This window comes from Podarcis melisellensis (genome assembly GCF_964234715.1).
Source record: "Podarcis melisellensis genome assembly, chromosome: 7".
NCBI lineage: Eukaryota > Metazoa > Chordata > Lepidosauria > Squamata > Lacertidae > Podarcis > Podarcis melisellensis.
Window position 1 is genome coordinate 21,088,891 of NC_138539.1, and position 22,432 is coordinate 21,111,322.

Consider the following 22,432-nt stretch of genomic DNA (forward strand, 5'->3'; position numbering starts at 1 on the left):
TTCTGATTACCAGAACTGAACAGATCTTATAGTCCTTCCACACAAAAATTTGATCTTGGTATCCCAAATTCTTCATTTCAGCAGTTTAATCTGAACAGGTGAAGGACTAGGTCTATTTAAAAAAAAGGTGTCGGAATGCTTGCTAATCTTACTACAAATCACTCCAATGATCTACTGATAGATTCGGATCTACATTTTCCCCATTATCCTTCCAGCTGTAACATTATATAACTGAACCTTGTGAATGTAGGGTTGTCGCATGGTTTTGTTTTGTTTCTTAGATAAACTCCGCAAATTCACCCGTATTTCCGTAGGAGGTTTTTAAAGCCATACACAAAGTTCCGTACATGGCGGTGCCCCATTTTGTGGTCCTAAACTGTAAAGAAGCTGCCTATTAAAGGCTTGAATACCATAAACCATTTCTAGGTTAATCCAAATTGGGTTAGCAGTCACCATTTCAAGGTGTGTGATGGCTACACTTAGAATTCAAGAAACTGGTCTAGGATGGAATAAATTGAACAGTTTACTGAGGTCTGAGGAGAGGAAAGAGTGGTCATAGATCCCAAGGCTTCAACTGTGGCCCACATGTTGCTGGACTCCAATTCCCATTGGCTGCAGCCAGCATGGCCCATGGTCAGGATAGTGGCAGTTGCAGCCCAGGCACATCTGGAGGGAGTCAGGTTTCCCACCTCTGCTCCCCACAATAATGAAACTGGAAAATTATTGGTGTGTAATTTGCTAAGGTTATGGTGCTTATGCCACCTATTTCATTATTAACCCCTTGACTGAGTTTGAGCTGAGTTCTAGATCCGACAGGTGTGTGCTCCTGGGTTTGTGGGTGCTCAGTGCACCTGCTGAGCTTTGCACGGATTGGGCTTTAGCAAGGTGGTACAAAAGCAAGCTGATGCAAATTAGGGGGGAGGACCTGTAGCTCACTGGTAGACCAGCTGTCTTGCATGCAGAAGGTTCTCGATTCAATCTCCAGCATCTCTAGGTAGGGCTGGGGGGAAACGTGCTTCCTTAAAATGCTGGGAAGCCACTGTGAACTAGCATGGGCAGAACTGAGCTAGGTTGGCTAAAGGTGTAACTTTGTATAAGACAACTTCCTATGTTCCCAGCACACTATTTATGTCTGTTTTCAGTGATATACTGAAGTTCCATGTTGACTTCAAGTATATGTGTCACAACCCTTTCAGTGTGCCTTGGTGAGAACGGAACTCAATTCAGGGAGATGAGTATTTCCTGGGGTCCACCACTCACTGAGTGAATTACGTGGCTTAAGTGACTGGGACCAGAAATACTCCTTTCCTGAACAGCATTAGATTGCTCATCCCCCTCCTTATATGTTGTTTGATGGGATACTGTCATGGGACATAGACCCTCTACAATCAAATGTGTTGTGTTGGTACATTCCACCCCCACCCCCATGAATATACCAAGAAGCCCTTGCAAATGAATGAATTACTGCCAGAACAGTCCGATGATGTGGAATTTTATTCCATCCATATACATGCATAGTAACAACATTTGTTGAGAAATTATTTCTATCAGAAGTAGAACATTATCTCTGTGATCACCAGTTGCAGTATTGCTACTTTTATATTTAAATATATCTTATAAATGAATTAGATTCATACTTGCAGCATTGAGTTAAGGTTTTCATTTTGACTGTGCCTTTCAAAAGATAAAACTGATAGATATGACCTCATTACTTACAATACTGCTTCCAGTAATTTTTGTTCATTCTTTATAAAGTATTGCATTTAACAGCAAAGGTTTAAAAATCGAGACAGAGATGCATCAGCAAAAGAAAATACAAGTACTATACAAGGGGGGAAATTGCCATCTTCGTTTTAACGGACGTTTCGGGTTAAGAAAGTAGACAGAAACATACTGCTACATACAAATGCAAAGCCTAGTGACTAAGGTACTGTATCTGCTAAAATATAAAGTGCAAATTGAGCCAAATTCTTCTTTTTAATAAAAAAAATTGAAATTGAAATTTTAAGGCGAACTTTACAGCATAGTTGAAACGTTTTGCAAGTTATATTTTAGCATCTACATATATCTGCAATAGCATATAAGGGGGAAAAAATCAGGATACACAGGTGCTTTTGAAGCTATTTCTAAAATGCTTTTCCGTATAGTTTGTGACTATTTTCTTTAAAATCTACTATACAGTGCAAACCATATGTGCTACACAATAACTATACAATAACATTACAAATGACTTTAATATAAAGTTGTTGTTGTTTCTTTTTAAATAAAAAATAAACTACAGCTATGAATACTGCTGGTAAAATAAATTAATTGTTTTGAAAATGGCACCAAGAATACACTTTACTAATGGACTGTAATGGAAGTACACCTTTAAAGTCTTTAACTCAGCAATGATGAATTAAAGCCTGATTGTCCAGAAGTAATACAAACAGCTCTCTTTCAGACTCGTATGGAACAATATGCTAAACACAGGTACCAAAGGTGGGGCCAAATGCTTTCATTTGACGTGTTCTGCTGCGTGTGACGAGCAATAAAACTTCTTATGAGTTATAAAGTTTGATAGGTTGTTGAATTGGATATCACACAGGCGGCAATACTTTCCACTGGTGGGTGCCGGAGTGGACCCATTCACGCCTTTTGCTATACTAGACAACTGTTCTTCTGCTGCAGGAATGGTTGGAGAGACGTTTTCATTGGCAGCTAAAACGTTATCAGAGGCCCAAGATGGAGATTTGTGCCCATCTTCATGCTGCTGGGTATTCTGGGAAATGTTCTCCTGCTGAGGGTTTGCCGCAGGCCTTTCCTCCTGTTTCAGTCCGCCGTTCACTATAACCATGCCTCTGTTTTTTGGCAGCAACGGCAGAGACTCTTTCTTCTGGACTGGGCACCCATTGGAGGGGGTCTGGCCCTTCAGGGAATCACCCTCTGCATTGGTACTTTGATCTGCATCGTTGTTGTGAACGGCAAGGGAACTAGAAATGTAATCACTTGGCTTTATTCCATAATATGGAGAAAGCTGGTCTGCTCCTTTAGCTTTCTTTATTGCTCCTGGATAAAGGCATTGTGGAAGAAACAAATGTTTGTTTTCTTCCTTTGTAGCAATGAGCTGGGCAGCTTCACTGAAGACCTTAAGTCCTTGAAGAGTTGCTAAGTGCGTAGAAAACAAGTTTCCGTTGGGAGAAGGCTGTTTCGAGCTCCCGTTTTTCTCACATTTGATTATGCTCCGTTCGTAACTGACCTCGGGGCTGTTCCGTTCGCTTTCTGGGTTTTGAAACACTTTGCCGTCAAGCTGCCCCATTTCGTTACGCTGATGCACGGTGACGGGGCAGAAATTCTGCTTATGCGCCAGGTAATTCTCTACCTTGTTAAAACTGATCTTGCATACTGTGCATTCGTGGTAGTCCAGCAACCTTTTGGGGGAAGCAGATGTCCTATCAGACTGGGACAAGCATTTTTTGCTGAGATCGATAGGTACGTCCATCTCCAAGCAAGAAACGGTGGAATGTGGCGTGTCGCACTTTGAGGCCGGGATGCATTTGTTGATGGACAGCGATGTTTCTAAGTGCTTTGAGACTATTCCTGGAAAGATATCGCAGCGTGGGTGGTAGCACTCGCCAAGGCCATCTGTCGGCTCTTGAGAAGATGTGCATGGGTTGGGGAGATTAGCCACTTCAAGAAAACGCTGTTGGACCAGCTGTGGCCTCTGCTCTTGTTCCGGCAGGCACATCTCATACATCTTCCTTCGCTTGCGTGTGCGCATCGTCCTCTGCATGGCAGGCACTTTGTTGGAAGCAGACCTTTTCAAGGGAGGATCGTGACGTGTGGCACAATAATACTGCTTGTGGACCATATATGTTTCATGCCTACTGAAGGTAATATTGCAAGCTTCGCATGTGGTTTTGTTGGGATCACTTTCTCCTTCAATTAAAGGAGTGGTCGTTGAGTTCTTGCTATCGGAAGGTTTCCCGTTCATTTTCTCATCACTGTTGGCAGCACTAGCCAGCTTTTTCACCTGTGAGGAGAAGTCCTTTTCATGCCCCTTATTGTTTGGCCCAATCATGTCTAATACAGTGGAGGAGTTGATGCAGGAAGCCTGAAGGAGCTGATTCTCTGCGTCTGAAGTGTGAGGCGTACTACTCAAAATGTTGATAGAATTTTGACCGTTGTTGGGGCTCACAGCCTCTGGCATTTTTTCCGAAACACTGCCAAAATCTGGCGACTTTGCCATTTGCTGCCATCGACTGCTGCAGTAATGCTTTTTGTGCACTAAGTAGTTGTCCAGGTTGTTGAATGTTATGTTGCACTCAAAACAGGTAGCTCCTTTTGGCATGAGCGGACTGTAAATGACGGGGGGATAATTGTTACTTCCGTGCCTCAGTCTTCGGTGGACCAACTCGGACATTTTGGCTAAGATCTCAGAGGCCTGAGGAACAACGGTGATGTCCTGGGGGAAAGCGAACTGAGAAAGAAAAGGTCCCATTGGAAAAGAAGGACCCATGTTAGGCTGGACTGGGGAGGACGCAAGCCTTGGGCTAGATGGCTCTGATTTTATTTTTGTGTAGGAAAAGCTTTGCTTATTTGTGACAGGCTGTGTTTCTGGCCTCTGATTTGGAAGGAAAAGGGGAGTCTTTTTTTCACATTTGTCGAGCTCGGTGTCAGAACTTGCATCCTTTGTCTGCATTGTCTTTTGGCTTTGGGAGCCGTCATTCCTGTTCAGCAGATCTGTAGTTGCCTGCAAAGTCTCTTCGTTGCCACTTGGAGAGTGTTCAGTATCACTTTCTCTCTGAAGTTTGTTGCCAGAGACATGTAGATCTTGGTGCTGCTGCAGCTCCCTCTGAGTTTGGAAGCCAAAATGGCAGTGTGTGCATCGAAAGGCAGCTTGAGTGAGATGTGAGAACAGGTGCTGATGGAAGTTAATCACGGAGTCTGCGGTGTAGTTGCAAACTGTACATTTCAGGCTAGAACCGGAGGGAAGAAATTCTTCCATTTTTACTCCTGCAAAAGGGGTAAGAACAAAAAACACACACACAAAAAACCAACAAGTTAATTTGAATCTTTTGTCCGCCAGAATATATTTAACAGAAAGCAATTACTAATCCTTATAAGCTTACTTCTGAATTTTATAATGCACACTTCACATTCCCAGGGCAGTTACAAAAGTGTGTGTGTGTGTGGATAGATAGACAGACAGATAGATATGAATGAGATGTGAGTGTCTTAGTGAGTGCTTACTAAGCTAGTCATAGCAGGTTACCCATGGGCCCTTTCTGCTAGCCAGGCTGAATAAGGCAGAAGAGCACCCAGAAGAGCATTGCTAGATGGCACTCAGTGGATATCTTTCCTTTACTGCCATCACAACCACAGGACATTCTTGAAGCTGAACTTTTACCTATATTTGGCCAGATTCGCACAGGGTTTTCCACTACCTGCATTCAGGCTGCGTTATTGCCCCCAATAAGATGAACAGGCTGTGTCTTGTGGGAGAAAGCTTGAGAGCAATCATGGCAACCACCCAAGCCATGTCTGTATCATATAAACCAATTAGGGTTTCAAGAGAGGTGTTGGCCATGCCAACAGAAAGCTACCCAAGGACTCTTATGATGAATCCCTTAAATTCCATCACATACACCCCGTCACCCAGGGGCTCACAATCCTGATATGTCCACCACCCCAACAGCAGAGAGAAGCAGCAGATGAAAGCCTAAACCTGAGTAGAAAATTATTTGGCCATAACACGTGGACCACATAAATTACCCATTCCCAATCACCCACATGCTGGTCAGTACAGAACACTATGTGGTGGCTGGCCATTGGGACATTCTGTGACCATGAGTCACACCAGGACAAAGGACATTCAGCATGGACTTTTGAGACCCTCTTCCCGTCATCCCAGACTCTAAGCCTGGCAGTCTTCAAGGCAAGGTCCGACCCCACCTTTATCAGCCTTATGGGGATAATAGCATGATGCTATGCAAACAGCTTATCTCAATGACAGCACCAGTCCCAGGACTACCATTTAGTTAAGGCTTAAGTTCTGACATTCATATCACCTAACAAGCATCCGTCATATCATGAATGGCTTTTGCCTCGTCTGATCTTCCCATTTAGTTCAGAAAAAGGTAGGACAGTTGTGATACTTTAATATCTTAAACAGAACAGGTGATTACTGCAGCATAAGCCAGTAATCACTGAGTTGAGTGCTTGTGGCTTCACCTTTTTTACAACTTCTCATGGGCACGTTGCTAAAAAGGAGGAAAAAAAGAATTAAGTTTGAAATGTCTTAAGGAAAGCTGACTCCAGTGGAGCAAATATTTCACTTACCACTGTGAGAATTCAGATGAATTTCCAGGGCCCTTGCGTTAGAGAAGCTTTTGGTGCACTGTGGAAAAGGGCAGATGCTGGATATCTGCTGAACGCTGTCGTCATTCTCCTCCGAAAGCTGAGCTCCTTCTCGTTGCCTCCCGCTGCAGTAGTACATGAGGTGAGCCTGCAGATTTCTCTCGCTCCGATACCAAATGCCACAAGATTTGCAGGGGAATATGTCCTCTACAAGGGAGGGGGGAAAACAAACCAGGTGTGAGTAAGCCATAGTTTACTCCTGCCGACAAGCCTTAGTCCAACAAGTTTAAGCTGCCTGATCTTCTTATTTTAAAAGTACCCATTTAACAGCAGGGTGGCAGCATAGTGCATGATTAATAAACAACACATAACAGCTCAAAAGAAACCAGGTGCGAGAAGTAATTCCTCACCCCCTCTTTTGTTTCGTTGTAAATTCTGGGTCTGGGCATCAATACGAAATATACACGGCTCACTTATCTAACAATTATCTTTCATGTTCTCTGCAGTTGGAGTCAAGAAAACAGGTACGCAGCCTGTGTGTATTATACATTCATGTATTTTCTTTCCCTCTCCCCTGGTAGCCAGATTAGGGAACCATTCAAGTGGAACCTCAATCAGAAAATATTGTGTAAAGTTTTTCCCAAGGAAACAAACAAACAAACAGGTCATTGGCTGTGAGAACGGTAGAATTTAGTTGAAGAACTTAATCCTCCATTGACGGGAGGGGGTCAAAGATTAAAAACAGGAACTTAACACATACACAAACCTAGCATGCCAAGGAAAAGGCTAAGCCAAGATCCTTTCACCGATATCTGGTTTTCTAAGCAGAGGGAGTGATTTATTTGGGGGAGCATTCAATCATAAAGCGTACCTGCCAGCACGATGCGGCCCAAATCCAGGATGCCATCTTCTGGGTCCACACTCCCAGGGGAGTCATGTGACCCACACAAGATCACAGCCCCAAAAAAGCACATTTGGGGGGCAGTGATCTTGTGTGGCACCTCAAAATGCGAGGGGTTTTTTGTGCCAAGCCCCCCAAAAGTGGAGTCTGAAATTGCATGAGATCGTGGCAGCCATTTTGGCTGCTGTTCTCTCACAAGAAAAAATGGAATGTCACATTTTTTCCGGGGCAGATGATTCTGCAGTCTCATCTGCAAAAATACAGCTTAGGACAGTGGTAGCCAATGGTGTGCCCTCTAGATGTTACTGGACTCCAACTCCCATCATTCTTGACTATGCTGGCTGAGGCTGATGGGAGTTGGCATCCAGAAAAATGGCACCACGTTGGCTACCCATGGTCTAGGAACCTGGTAATCTGTGGTTTTTCCTGGCTTGAAAGCCTATGCTGGTGAATGCAGAGAAATCCTAAGCCCAACAGATAGGTGTTGTTAATGTGATGTGGTAAGAATATCGCAATGTTTAAATAATGGTTTAGATATAAATTGGACTAGTGCACTCACTGTTGACAATAGCTGTAGGCAAAATGGATGCCATAGCGGCTTGTTGAGGGAGCAATTGTATCGAGTCCAACAAGCGAGCAGGATACATCCCCTCGGTAAGAGTCATCTGACTGGCAGCTTGTAGCCTTGAGTCAAAATCCACAACGAAGGCAATGAGCTCTTCACCCTCGGCAATGGCTTTTGTCGTCGTGCACCAAAGCTGGCCTCCTGTGCAGAAAACATACACAAAGACAGAAATGCTTAACGGGCAAACATTATATTGTGCAGCACCGTGTTCTGCTTAGGGGAGCTGCATTTTGCTGGGGAAAGATGGAAACCCGTTGCCTTTAAGGCTCTCTTTCTGTTTTTATACGGGAGTGTTGTGCCCTGCTTTGAGGCAGCCATGCTGAAAACATCGCCAGAAGCTGCACAAGCGATACCGCAAATGAATGGTAGGCAACACCTCTTTAACTCTTCTGCAATCCATTGTCTCAAACGCAACACTAGGCAGTGGACATTCCTAGAACGTCAGTATAGATATATTTACAGATAGGTAGCCGTGTTGGTCTGCCATAGTCAAAACAAAAAAAATTCCTTCCAGTAGCACCTTAAAGACCAACTAAGTTAGTTCTTGGTATGAGCTTTCATGTGCATGCACACGAAATGGATTCACAGAAGAAGTGTGCATGCACACGAAAGCTCTTACCAAGAACTAACTTAGTTGGTCTTTAAGGTGCTACTGGAAGGAATTTTTTTTGTTTTGAGTATAGATATATATTTGCTTTCATTGGTTGCTATCCAGCCGGACTTTTTGTTCAACTTCCTCTCCATTCCACAAACCATATTACTATCTGTATACGCATGTATTAAGTAAAATATTTGTGCATTCCAAGGGACTATCCATAAGCAAACAAATAATGCCCCAATGCAAAACATGGTTCAGATACCCTCATAAAGTCATTTTTAATGCTTGCTGGGATTTGCTGCCATCTGTCTCCAGGGGGAATCCTTTATGCAATGATATACATGCATCATTGCATTGGCTGTCCCAGTGCCCACTGAACTTCCTGTTCAGATATGCCAAAGATGTGTTTCATAAAGCCCTATTCAAACAGCGGAGCTTGGCTTAAAAGGAAAACTTTCTTCAAAGAGTGAGATATACTATAGCTCTGTGCTGCAAGTGTCACGTGGGGAAAGCATTAAAAAGAAAATTAACTATGCAAGTAATGCACTAATGTATTTGAATGTGATAGTGAATGCTCATTTATTTAACATGTTTAGACAGGCAGAGCACTTATATTTGTGTTATCTCTACTCTCAGGCCTAGATACATATCCAGTACAGTTATGGCTAAAATAATGTCACATACTTTACATGTTATAAAGCTTTTTCTGTTATAGGTTTTGTATATATAGCAAAAGCTATATGCTGTATTAATTAGGCAAGCAAAAAGGCACACACACACACACAAACACAACTGGGTACCCATTTTGATAAGTAATATTGCTGTGTTTATCTTTCAGCATAACTGCCTTTTCAACTACACTTCATCCCCCCCTTCCTCAAAGAGATTACAGTTTTAAAACAACTTGTTGCAAAAATCTGGTGGAAGAGATAACAACAGTGTATGATATGCAACAGCTAAATAGAAGAATTAGGACATTGTTTTGGAGGAATCTTGGACAATTAATTAATCCAGTCCTATTAGCTTTCAAAGATGAGAAAACAAAACAGCATCACTCACAATATGTTTGAGAGGGGGAAACCAAGGCAGGGCTCCTAGACCACAAAGTGATGCAGAAGTTTCAAAGCAGGGAAAAGTTTTTTCACATTCACTCTTTGCTAGGAATGCAGCAGGATTTGGCCACAACTACTGGAACCAAATGTATTATGGCCATTATAATCCAAAGATTTCGAGCACTCCAAGTACCAAAAGCTACTTTCACAGTGGCAATTTATTGCTGGGGGTGGTGGGGTGGGGAGCCAAATTCTTAGGGAAGTCTTGAAAGCAGAAAAAATAATGCAGAATAAGAAGATGCTGACAATTTAGTTACTTCGAATCATTTACTGTAATTGCTGAATTATTATGTTTCTTTCATGTACAGAATACACACAACCCTGAATAAGGACAAAAACATGCTCTATGAAGCCCTGAACATTTACAGCGCGGGTGTTAAGTTTTCAAATTATTCCCCTAAAATAAGTTATGTTTCCATATTGATGCTAAGCAGTTTATACTGTTGGTGAAGAATTTCATCAAGTGGTACAACTCCGGGTCTCAAGAGAAAGGCTATACACCAGTGCTAACACAGGCTGAACGCTCCGTCACAGTGTGAATTTTCAGTTTATTTTCAATTTTTGGTTTTAATCAAAAGACCACACACACACACACGATAGACAATAGGAGGTTCCTGTATACCTCTTTTGTGGTATGTTTTCTTGCCTGGCTGCTCAGTGATGGTCTGTATGGAGCTACAATTCGACATACTGTTCTGGGTGCTTCATAGAATCATCGAGGACCTACCTATGACTTGGGTTTATTTGTTTATATTAAATTTGTACGCTGCCCTATGCCCACAGAGCAGTCCACAACATAATTCCACCCTCCTTGAGTTAGGATCCTTCTTTTATTTGGTGCTTTCCATCTGCCCAGCATTTTGTCATTATTTCGAAAACCAGGCATCAAGGCTGGGGTTGGCACCTGAGATCGCATCTCCTGTGCATTTAAACAATCTGAAACAATGAGATAGGAAGCAGCAACTCTGATTCTTATTCTATAGGTTCTCTTCCTGCCCCCCCCCATACACACACTTGTGCCCCTCCTGTATTTCTGCTTTAGTCATCAAGTGGGAAATGAGGGTGGGGAAGGAACAGGTGGAATGGAGTGTGGGGAAGAAACAGCTGCTGCTTTTATTGCTTCAAAGGGCATGATCTCAGAGTAGGCACTGGCAAACTTGAGGCAGTAATTAATTCAGTTTGCATCACATGGAAGTGCTATATTTGGATACCATTCTTCTCTCCTCCTCCCACTCTTTTTTTTTACCCCTTTGGTGTTCCACCGGTGCGACTACCACCTTTTCAGAATAAACAACTTTTTAAAAAATCTGTACAAAAGGTGGCCCAGCCTGCCTGTTTTCTGTAATGTTTATGAGCTGGGCTCTTGTGGAAACAGATCTGGTTCCTAACAGGAAGCTTTTAAACGACCCTCGTAATTGCTGTCAGAGCTGCAGCAAATTTGCGCTGTAAATTCTGAAAGTAAAGAACAGAGTCACGGTTCAAATTTGATTTTTTTTTATAATGGAAATTCATGCTTCTGTTACAATAATCAGTTGCCTTAAATATCGCTGAATCTTGCCAATGTTTCCACATTCTTTTTTTTATTATTTATGGAATTGGTGCCTGCAGAATGTCATGCAGACTTTTGCCGATAAACTCTAATTAAGATTAAAACAAGTCCATTGGAAAAGATCCCATCATTTGCAAACATGATAAACAAAAGAAGCACTCCCTGTCAACTGGAACCATTCAATAGTCTAACAGTTACTAGGCTATAACACTGACAAAGGTTCGATTATATTGTATGGCCTTACCTATAAGGTACTGTATAAGAAAAATGTATCTCATGTAAAAGCACATAACTTCACCCCTGCTAGCTGAAATCCATGGCTCCTCAAAATGGCAAAAACTCTGGTTAATAACTATACAATGCACTACAAAAAAACAAAACAATCTATGAGATGCACTATGATTGATGCAGATTTCTTTTTTTGGTAACAAGAAAACGCAAGCGGGAGAGAGCTGTAAACCACAGAACTATACCTGAGCTCTTCAAAATAGGAACCTGGCTCAGCATAATATATAGATGTGGGAAATGGAAGCAATGAAACCCTTACTCAAGAGATAGAGAAATATGCACATTCTGATCCAAAACACGTTAGAAAAGGACAGCTTAGTTTACACGGCGGCCTGGTTGCTTCTTGAACTGCAAGTTATGGGCATAGCTCCATGTGACTAGTGGTTTGTGTGAAGCAACACTACACAGTTCTGCAGCAGTTCCAACCTTTGTGATGCAGCACAGTTCAAAGGGGTGCAACTACATGACAAAACACAAAAGGATTGTCATTTCAGGGTTCATTGTCTAAACTGGCAGATAAGATGTACTCATTGGTCCTCATTTTCACATCTTGTGCCTAATTCAGAGGCTTCTCTTACAGGGATGGGAGGTGCATTTTGCACAAGAAAAGGTTTCCCCCGTGAAATCTACGCTGGGGCCATCTTGCCTGTACAACCATCACGCAAGGCTGTCCCCAACACTGGACTCCACAAGGAAGGCTGCTTGCACAGTAGCACATGCAAAACTGTGTGTGGAATAAAGTACGGACCAGAAGTACAGTGGTACCTCGAGTTACATACGCTTCAGGTTACAGACTCCGCTAACCCAGAAAGAGTGCTTCAGGTTAAGAACTTTGCTTCAGGATGGGAACAGAAATTGTGCTCCGGCGGCGCAGCAGCAGCAGGAGGCCCCATTAGCTAAAGTGGTGCTTGAGGTTAAGAACAATTTCAGGTTAAGTACGGACCTCCGGAACGAGTTAAGTGCTTAACCCGAGGTACCACTGTATTCTGTTTGCAGTCACTGTAACTGACAAGGATGATGTAGCAAACATGGTTACAAATAAAAACAAGAACCTATTCCGACAATGCCTCCTCCCTCATTTGCAATTAATTCCTACAGATAATTTATTGAAACAATTCACCTGTATTTGCAATTTTGATACTATTTGCTTGCTTTAAGAGTAATCCAAAATGCAAGGACTGCATACAGTCATTGCTTTTAAAAGAGCATTCCCTGCTGTCTCCAGTTGGGAAGTTTCCCTTCAAAATCAGTAGTGCCATATGGCTTCCGATTAGTCCATCTATTGCTTTTATCAGCACCGGCATTCCAGGGGGAATTGCTAAAAATAGTCTAACTTTCCTCCTAAGACAAAGGCAGTGGCAAAATACAAGACAGACCCGCTTTCCTGGAAATCGGGTATCTTAGAGACAGAGTCAGTTCTGGATCTCTTCTGTCTTGATGGTTGTATGAATTCACACTCCACCCTATTGCACAAACCGTATGAATTCACACTCCACCCTATTGCTACTTGAAATGGGACTCTTGCCATGTGGGCAGATGATATATAGATGCTTACCAAGAAAAAGTTGCTCTTGAAATTCTGTTTGGTTGATATTCATTCTCAGCAAACAGCCTACTGTGCAACCAAGTTATGCAGATTCCTCCCTCCTCCCTTCTGCTTCTAATTTGTGCGTCTAATGCCTTCGACTGTCACTGCGGTAGAAGCAGAAGTGTCCATTTCCTGTGTACATATGTTTTTGTGAAGGAGGGTCAGAAGAGTATCGGAGCTCATTGAATCGACAACTTGCATTAGTCTACAGACTTAAAATGACACCCAGGCACAGCCAGACTCACTGCAATCTGAATTAATAGCTTCTATTTTGTGAAAAATATTTTTTTTAAAAAAAAAGCAGCCCTGAGAATAATATGTTTATTTGCATTCGCGCCTTTTTAAGTATTTAAAGGGAATTCACAAACCCACAATCAGATATTTCGCATGGGGAGGTGAGTGCCTTCTCTCGACTAGCTAGAACAATGTCCCCGTGCCAAAGAACATCCCAGTTAATACCTACTAGGTGCGAGTCCGGATCGCCGGGTTTTGACATTAACAGAGAGTGTATATCTATATGTAGCCACACTGTTTAATAAGGAGGGAGAAAAATATAATAAATTCAAATCCAATACTGTTGAAATTCTTGACAGTAGAGTAGTGCAAGGAACAGAACTTATAAATTATGTGTGCCCCTTTTTTGAAAAATGCTTTGGAGGTTTCTTTGTGCATTTGCAAATACAGTAGGAATATGAGGTATTGTGTGGTTCCTTCTGCACAGTACCTGATAAAAGAATAAAGAGCTTTGACATATTCTTAAAACAATAGAGGAATTAAAGAGAAACAATGGGCCAGCTGCTTCATTAATACAATCAAAAGGGAGCCCAGCGCAGAGGAGTCCAGATAATTAAGCACTACTCTTTTAGACCTTCTTTCTATAATAAAATTGCTTAAAAATTTATTAACTACTTCACAGTTGTTAGATAGATCTGTGCACTTGTTTATTTGGGTTGATTAATGCCTTTTCAGTATTCTCCAACATGCCAACTCATGGTTTATACAAGTTTTTGAATAAAATAATGTAAGGAAAAAACCGATAGGGATCTGCACCATACACAGCAATAAATCAAAGGCATTTTGTGAACAGTCTTTCCTGTTGCTAAACAATTCTCAACATTTTTCACTTGTATATGTACCTCCTAAATATTCCATGGGACATCTGTTCCCCCCTCCTCCATATATTTATCTGAATGGCCCATTCACATAGAGGATATCAGCAACAGTTCATGTAAATTCACACTTCTATGAAATTAATGGAGAGGGTTTGCTGTATTACATTAGGATTAATGAGATGATATCCCATAATTTCCCAGTAATTTTTCCTTGTTTACGATCAAAGGATGTTGTCAAATGATACTCAACCTCTAATCTTAGCTCCTGCATATACAAAGTCTATCACCTTTTAGTGGCAGGCAATGTAGAAACTGGTATGATTATGCTCTGTCCAGCACAGCGCCATTTGTCTCTCACATGCCCGATGACAAATCCAATATATTTATTAGTATACTGTAATGGAAATATTATTACTACTCATGTGTGACGCAAGATGAAAAGGACCACGCAACATAGTATTGTAGAATGGATGCACTCTTACTATGCTGATCACCTTTGAGGTAGAAAAACTCCATTTTTATTCTTCGCACTATAAATACTCAACCATGCATTCACACATTAAGAGAACAAGCTGCCTTTTCCTATTTTTTGTGTGGATGTGGGCTCTTCTGTGCTACCAGTTTTCATGTCTGTAGCAAGGCAGTCAAGCTGGCACACTGGGCCTCAAAACCAGGAAGATGCTTGCTTGCATGCCAGGGACTGGGCGCAGGCCATCAGGGATTTAGCTTGTTTCCGGAACAGAAACTCTTCCGAACAACATCTCAAGTGTTACTCACATAGACATGGTTGGTGCAAGTTTGAACAGCAATATGACATGTGGTGCTACAATTCAGCAAAGGTAAACAAAACAGCCATGGCATGTTCAGAACTCTCACATGTGCTTCTCTGGATCATGACCTTGATTTTTTTACAAGAAGAGAGAGAATAGAATTAATTCAGTAATCCATTTTTTTCAAACTGTTTGTCGCACGTGGCTAAGAAAACACAAAAGTCTTGTATTTGTCATTTTACAAGTTCTTTATTTGGATGCAAAGGGTTGCCTGTTGAAAAAGGTATGTCTTACCACTGCCCAGAAACCCTTCGTGCATAATACTGAAAAGCAGCTCGACAAAATGAGTGGAAGTTGCCTGTCGCTAAAGAGGAACCAAAGTATCTTGCCACGTGTCTTCTAACCTAGTTGTCAGGCTATCTTTTATGATTATAAGGATTTGAGTCTGTGTCTTTCATGTGAGTGCTGGAGTGTAGTAATTAATGTAAAGTTCCACTAGATAGAGACATAAACTACATCAGTGCTCAGAAGAAGGGAATAAAGAATTCGCAGGGAAAAAATAATGTGATAAATTTTATTTGCCTTTCCCCCTTGATTGAGCTGTCACAGCTTATTTACCACAGGGGGAGATAGTTAAACTCGTATTCTTAGAAGTTCTGTGCATCTTAAGAGGCTTATAGGTTTCCTTCTGGGACCTTAGTTCAAATCCTGAGCTAATCGGAGTCAATACACATCTTTCTATTAGGAGGTTGTAAAAATAAAATAAAATAAAGTCTGGTGTGAAATCTCTCCTAGAGGACCAGTGTCCAGACTACAAAACTATTAAATATTTGGCACAAATATCAACCTTTGCTTTTAAGCAGCTGAATTCAAGGGGTGAAATCCTCCTACGTCTTCCAAATTTAGGCCTCCTGGTTGGGATTTAAGTGACCTTGTTCTGCAAACAGTCAGAAGATGTAGCTTCATTTATCTAACTCAGGGTTGGCCCTCCAGATGTTGTTAGACTCCAACTCCCATCAGCCCCAGCCAGCGTGGCCAATGGTTAGAGATCATGGGGACTGTAGTCCAGCAGCTACAGCTTTCCCACCCCTGATATAACAACTATGCTGAAGGAAGTGTTTTTCATGACATCCTTGGGCTGGTTACAGATAGGTAGCCGTGTTGGTCTGCCATAGTCAAAACAAAACAAAATCCTTCCAGTAGCACCTTAAAGACCAACTAAGTTAGTTCTTGGTATGAGCTTTCGTGTGCATGCACACGAAAGCTCATACCAAGAACTAACTTAGTTGGTCTTTAAGATCCTTGGGCTGGGTTGGCATGATTTCTTGCAAGTGTGGATTAAATAGCAACTGCTGGGGTTTAGAACTCAGGTTCCAGGCACTTTGATAACCAAATACTTGGATTGTTTTTATATAGGTGTGCCCAAAGTGTCTACATTTGTCATTACACCTGTGTTGTTGTTTAGTCGTGTCCGACTCTTCGTGACCCCATGAACCAGAGCACGCCAGGCACTCCTGTCTTCCACTGCCTCCCGCAGTTTGGTCGAACTCATGTTAGTAGCTTCGAGAACACTGTCCAACCATCTTGTCTTCTGTCATCCCCTTCTCCTAGTGCCCTCCATCTTTCCCAACATCAGAGTCTTTTCCAGGGAGTCTTCTCTTCTCATGAGGTGGCCAAAGTATTGGAGCCTCAGCTTCACGATCTGTCCTTCCAGTGAGCGCTCAGGGCTGATTTCCTTAAGAATGGAGAGGTTTGATCTTCTTGCAGTCCATGGGACTCTCAAGAGACCTGTACACCTGTGCCCTCTTCCTTATTGGAGATACATTTTTTACAATGCCTGGAAGGAAAACGTCACTAACTGTGCCCTTGGGTTGGCCCATGCATTTAAACAAAGACAGCAAAGGAATCAAAATAAACATGGAAGCACTTAGGAACATGGGAGGTTTCCATGCACACCACAGATCTTTCCTGTGCAAGAATTAATTAGATTGAAACTTTTTTTTGCACCAATCAGGCGTTTTCTACTTAAAACTGTAAGTTATAAGCCTCTGATGTGAAGAAAGGGATGCCTCTCTCGTCAGATTTTGTGCAGCACCAAGCAGATTTGGCATCATTCTTCCTCCACCATCTCCTGAAACAACCTTTATTACAATGAACAGCATACACTAAGCAATCTACAGGTGCACAGGGGCTGCCTTACTGAATCCCTGCATGGTCAGCAGGATTTGTAAATGACCAAGGAAAATGTGTTTGCATACCCCCTTCAGGCAAGCTGTCAAAAATCAGGCTGCAGCTGATAAACTGATTATAAAGCTGCTTAAGACTTTGCTTGTAAACAGAAGCATTTATCAACTAATAATTTGCAATAAACTGACGTAACTCCCAGCTGAGCCCCAAACTGTAATTGTCTCTACCATCTGCCTATTAAAATACCATTCTTCATCATGATGCAGGAGCAGACGGGGGGAAAATCTCTAGCAACTATGTAAGATACCAGCATGTTACGAATAATCCGTGCAACGATCCGATCTGATTATAACTAATAGGTGCTATGGTATATACCCTTAACTTCCCTTGCTGGATGGTATTTATTTCCTGAGTACAAAACATGCTTCTTAAGGGAGAAAAACAACAACATTGTAGTCCTCTCATCATATCAACATTTCTCTTTTAGTCACTCTGCAGGAATGTTCTAATAGAAGGTGCCTTCAAGGACAAGTCTGAAAAGGAATTTCCCACTTTTCAGACTGTTTGTTTGCGTTAGCATTCTCCATATATTTGCCTCTGAGCCATGCATATATTCCAGTTGGATGCCACTAAACTATTTTGCATGGGAAACTACTGCTATAAGTTTATGGCAAACTGAATCAAGCTATACTGCCCTCTGCAAAGTTTTGCCCACTTTTAAAACTGAAAAAGAAAATGTGTCAGTTTCAATGCCATTGAATCTGTTTTTTTTAAAAAAATCACTGACGCAAATACATTTGGGTAGTCTAATAATCTCTTAGCTGTTTTTAATCATCTACAAGTCACAGCAGTTTTGACAGGTGTTGCACAGTTGGGGCAGGAGGCATCCCAATGTCAAACATGCCTTCCTTTGTAGTGTCAGAAAGGTATAGCAAGCGTCAGGAACCACGGTGCACAACCGAGTTGTGGATGAGACTCATTCCCTACAAATATTTATTATTAATTTCAAATCATCAAAAATTTTGGATGGCAAAAAAATCTTTTATTTATTTATTTCATTTCATTTACACCCCTTCAAGGAGCTCAAGGCGATGCACATGCTTCCATTTTATCTTCACAACAGGCCTGTGAGATAGGTTCAGCTGAGACACAGCGATTGGCCCGTGGTCACCCAGTTGATTTCATGGCTGAATGGGGATTTGAATAATTGAACTTTCCCTCTGCTGGTTCCTGGGCTTAGGACATGTCTGCCTCAACGACATGGATGTGAAATCTTACGGGGTTGGAAGCAACAGGTAAGGGAAGGAGGTTTGGACAGGAGGAGGGGGGGAATAATGGGCAGAAGAGGTTAATTAAAGGAAGGGTGCTCCCATAGGCAAACACTTCTCTTCAAATGCTTGTGTTGGCCTTGATCCTGTGAACAGCCATCTCCTTCCCTCCCCATCCTTCTTGTGGGTTGTGTGGGTGTTGTTGTTTATTCCCTCTGTTCCAAAACTCACTCTTCTGTTTCACAACTATTTTATATTACAACTTAAATGTATTTCTGGCGACCTAATGTAATACCATGTAATAGAAATAGGAAAACGGCATGGCTACAATTTTGGTGAACTTAAGTATACAGGATCCAGAATTCCCTGCACTGTCTGCTTCAAATAATTCATTCTTTTTCATGTCCCAAGGATATTATTTCAGGAGTTTATATTCCAGGCTTTCTGTACGACATTTCAGGCAGGCAGTGAGCATTGGTAAAGGCAGTTCTGCCTTGAACAGATACCTCAAAGGGTCAACTCTTGTTCCATGGGGGGACAGTGTGAATGCAGCCATTCATTCTGATGAGCCACAATGGAATTTTACGAACTGTTAAGTGTACACATGTGTGTCTTTGAAGCTGTACAAGGTATTATTACCCTGTGTGCAGCACGCTGCCTGTGTCCATCAAATCCTTTAATTTATGCTTCCTGAAGTTCAAGTTTTCTTTACAGGGGGAGGGAAAGTGAGGAGGAAATTGGCATCCATATGGAAACAGAGGTGCTGAAAAGAAGCAATGTTTTTTTAGCATGACAGTGAGGTGGTTTCCTCCCCCTCCCCCCTTTTTTCTTTTCTAGCCTTATTGATAGCATAAATTAATCAATGATTTGCTTTTGCTGGTGCTATAGCTCTCCAACATGGAGCAAATCCCTGCCAAAAACACAGTTTGTCCCATGTGCAGCAAAACCAGCCAGATGGTGCAGGGGAGGGCTTATTTCTCCTTACATTAACTTTTCAAAGATAAAGCATTTGATAGCCGCACAAAAAATAGCAGTTAAGCTGTCAGAACGAAGTCATCAACTTCTTCAACTTCCAAAAATTGCAGGATGTCTGGAAATACAGTTTGGGGTCTGTAGACTGGTGGAGATATAATCTCCCAAATTACTCCCTGACCAGTTGCTTTGTTTGTTTGTTTTAACACTCCCGAAACGGTGTGAGGATTAAGTTGTTAAATGAAAATAATACATTGCATTGATAGGCAAATAAGAATAATGTGATTTTTGCTCTTTTCCTTATAATCAATTTGCATATATTCGGAGTTTAGCAAGGACTTTCAAGCAGTCAACATCGGGGGAAATGCTCTCCGTTTATAACACAACAACCAACATTTGGAGAGAGAAAAATAACTGGATTGCCTGCAGATGGCATCCTATGCATATCATGAGTGCTTCTGGTATGAAAACGGAGAGAGAAGGTATTATTTATTTAATTTAACACTACACTGAACGTTTACTTTGTTGCCCTTACAGTTGATAAAAGTGAGAGATTTCAGAGTCTAATTAAGCACTCTTGCAGATCCTTCTGTACTAAACAAAAATAAAAAATCCCAGGGCTGATTACTTGTTTGTTTGCTTTACTAGCACATTTAATCAAAATGAATCTCAACTACAAGCCTCAAGATTCCAGCAGGATAACATGTCAGCCTTAAACTCATTTACTTGGAAGTAAGTTGCAGTGGCTTTCAGCTGGACTTTCCCTTAAGTCAGTGTGCTTAAGGCAACAGCCTGTGCTAGCAAAGTGTCAGAGGTGTGTTGCTGCTACGATGTCGTAATGGGGGGAATATTAGCCTGGGGGTTATTAAAGTATTACAAAAAGAACCAAGGTGGATAAAAATCTTATTTTCCTGTATCCGTGGTGCAGCTGGGTATTTATTTATTTTTTGACCCTGATTTAATGGCCTCGTGCCCACCTCCTTCCTCAAGATGGCCTAATGTATTATTTTATTTATGTCAAAAGTATAATTTCATTTAGTGATCTCTGGACTGATTTCCAGCTCTGACTACATTTGAAGACAGGCTACTGGGTTACATGGCTAAGAGGTCAGGTCAAACAAAAGCTTTTGCCTATTTTATTCAGGCAGCGATCCTTCAAACACTTTACTAAGCCCTGTTGGATTTGGGGCCCCTCTTCTGAGCAGGGACACGGGTGGTGCTGTGGTCTAAACCACAGAGCCTAGGGCTTGCCAATCAGAAAGTCGGCGGTTCGAATCCCAGCAACGGGGTGAGCTCCTGTCGCTCGGTCCCTGAGCCTGCCAACCTAGCAGTTCGAAAGCACAAGCAGCTTAGTCCTGCTGGCCACATGACCCAGAAGCTGTACGCCGGCTCCCTCGGCCAACAAAGCGAGATGAGCGCCACAAACCCAGAGTCGTCCGCGACTGGAACTAATGGTCAGGGGTCCCTTTACCTTTACCTTCTGAGCAGACATGCAGAGAGTTGAGCTGATAGTGGGGCTGGATTAGTAGACTGAAGTTTGGATGGTGGATATATTTTTCTTGCAAAACAGTGCAAACCCATGCACCTTGAATCCTAAGTAAGCCCCACAGTTTACTCACAGCTGAGTGTGAAAAGCCTGCCTGCGGGGAGAGCAGGGGATAAACATTTTCATTTAATCTGAGCACTTGGCCATGTAACTCACTACTTTGTCTTCAAAAACAGCAACAGCTGGACATTTCAGAAGACTTTAACCCACAGGTCCAGTGTATATTTCTTTCCAATCATAAAAAGTTCCATTTTTAGCATTTATTTATTATCTGGCTGAATATTTAATCCATTGATCATATGATTTGGCATTCCCTCAGTCAGAAGTCCAAGAGGAATGGGGGATCATTTGTTCCATAGTATTCGAATTCTAAATGACTAACAACCCTATGAATTTTTTTTAAAGGTGGGACTGATTTCTAGGCAAGTAGATAAAGGATTGCAGAATTAATGCCACTGGGATTAAGTCACCTTGAATTCAGATTATGGATCGCAGGTGTAATATTTAGTGATGTTTGCTCTAGTGACAAATCCCCTCTCACTTTTGTAATCGTACATGCTGATTTCATTAAACACCACACAAACAAAATACTTCTTTTTTCCTGAGTTTCCATATATTAACTGATTAGTGTTCCTTTCAGCTGATGTAAAGTGCTGTCCTCACATTTAGAAGGAAAGTAAATTAAAGTGAAAGGGACTTGGTTTCAAATTGCCCAACAAAATATTTGTTTTAGACAATATTGTTCTATTACCACACCTGCCATGTGTCTGCAGTTTGCATTTAAGTTGTGAAAAACGCTGGTGCTTCCTGACAAGAAATCTTATGAATGAAGTCTAGCTAACAGGAGAACTCTTTATTTCTATGGGGACAAGACAGCAGCACAAGTTAATTAAACTGGTAACACTGTGATTAGTTTCAATCAGGGATCAGCTGAGGCTGGTGGTTGTAAGGGAATGTGCATTTTCCACAGACATGAGTAACAATGCTTATAACATTTTTTCACATTTATTCTGTGCATTCAGTAGTAACAATGACAAAGACATTCAAACAGGTTAGAAGGCAGATTTTTTAAAAAAATCTAGCCATTGTACATCCATTAGCATAATGATTATTGGGATGCTTAAATGCAGTATGCCTATGAATAAGGATATGCATTTTAATAGTGTTAAATACACAGGGCACAGTCCAAAGTTAAGCACTTTATAGTCCCAACAGGAGTAAACAGCATACCTCCGTTTTTTCTCCTGAACTTTATTGGGCTTTCTTTATTTTTGTTGAATTGTGCCTTTTGCTGATAAATAGTTTGAAATACCTGGAAATAAGGCCCACTAAACTCAGCAGGTCTCGCTTCTGAATTAAGAAAAATGTCAATTTTTGTTGCCCAAGTTTCTCATTTTTTCTAATCTTAACTTCACTTCTCTAACATTTCTACAACAATTGGCATTTTTTAAAAATATTTTAGTGCAAATTTCTCCAAAAAGTAGTTTTATATGCAGTTCTTACTATAAATTTTGAAAGCAATTTCCACTATTATAATGATATTATTATTATTATTATTATTATTATTATTATTATTA

At 41.4% G+C, this 22,432-nt stretch overlaps 1 protein-coding gene across 10 annotated transcripts in view; it reads right to left on the reverse strand.

The window, feature by feature from the left end:
- Positions 1 to 1,476: 1,476 nt before the first annotated feature.
- Positions 1,477 to 22,432, reverse strand: part of ZFPM2 (zinc finger protein, FOG family member 2) — a 462,794-nt gene continuing 441,838 nt past the window's right edge. For all 10 annotated transcript variants that reach the window (XM_081918678.1, XM_081918676.1, XM_081918674.1 and 7 more), the window contains 3 exons: positions 7,800 to 8,006; positions 6,322 to 6,546; positions 1,477 to 4,995 (listed from right to left, as the gene is read on the reverse strand). In XM_081918678.1, coding sequence (XP_081774804.1) covers positions 2,498 to 4,995; positions 6,322 to 6,546; positions 7,800 to 8,006 — 2,930 coding nt within the window. In that variant the 3' untranslated portion in view covers positions 1,477 to 2,497. The remainder of the gene's footprint in view (positions 4,996 to 6,321; positions 6,547 to 7,799; positions 8,007 to 22,432) is intronic.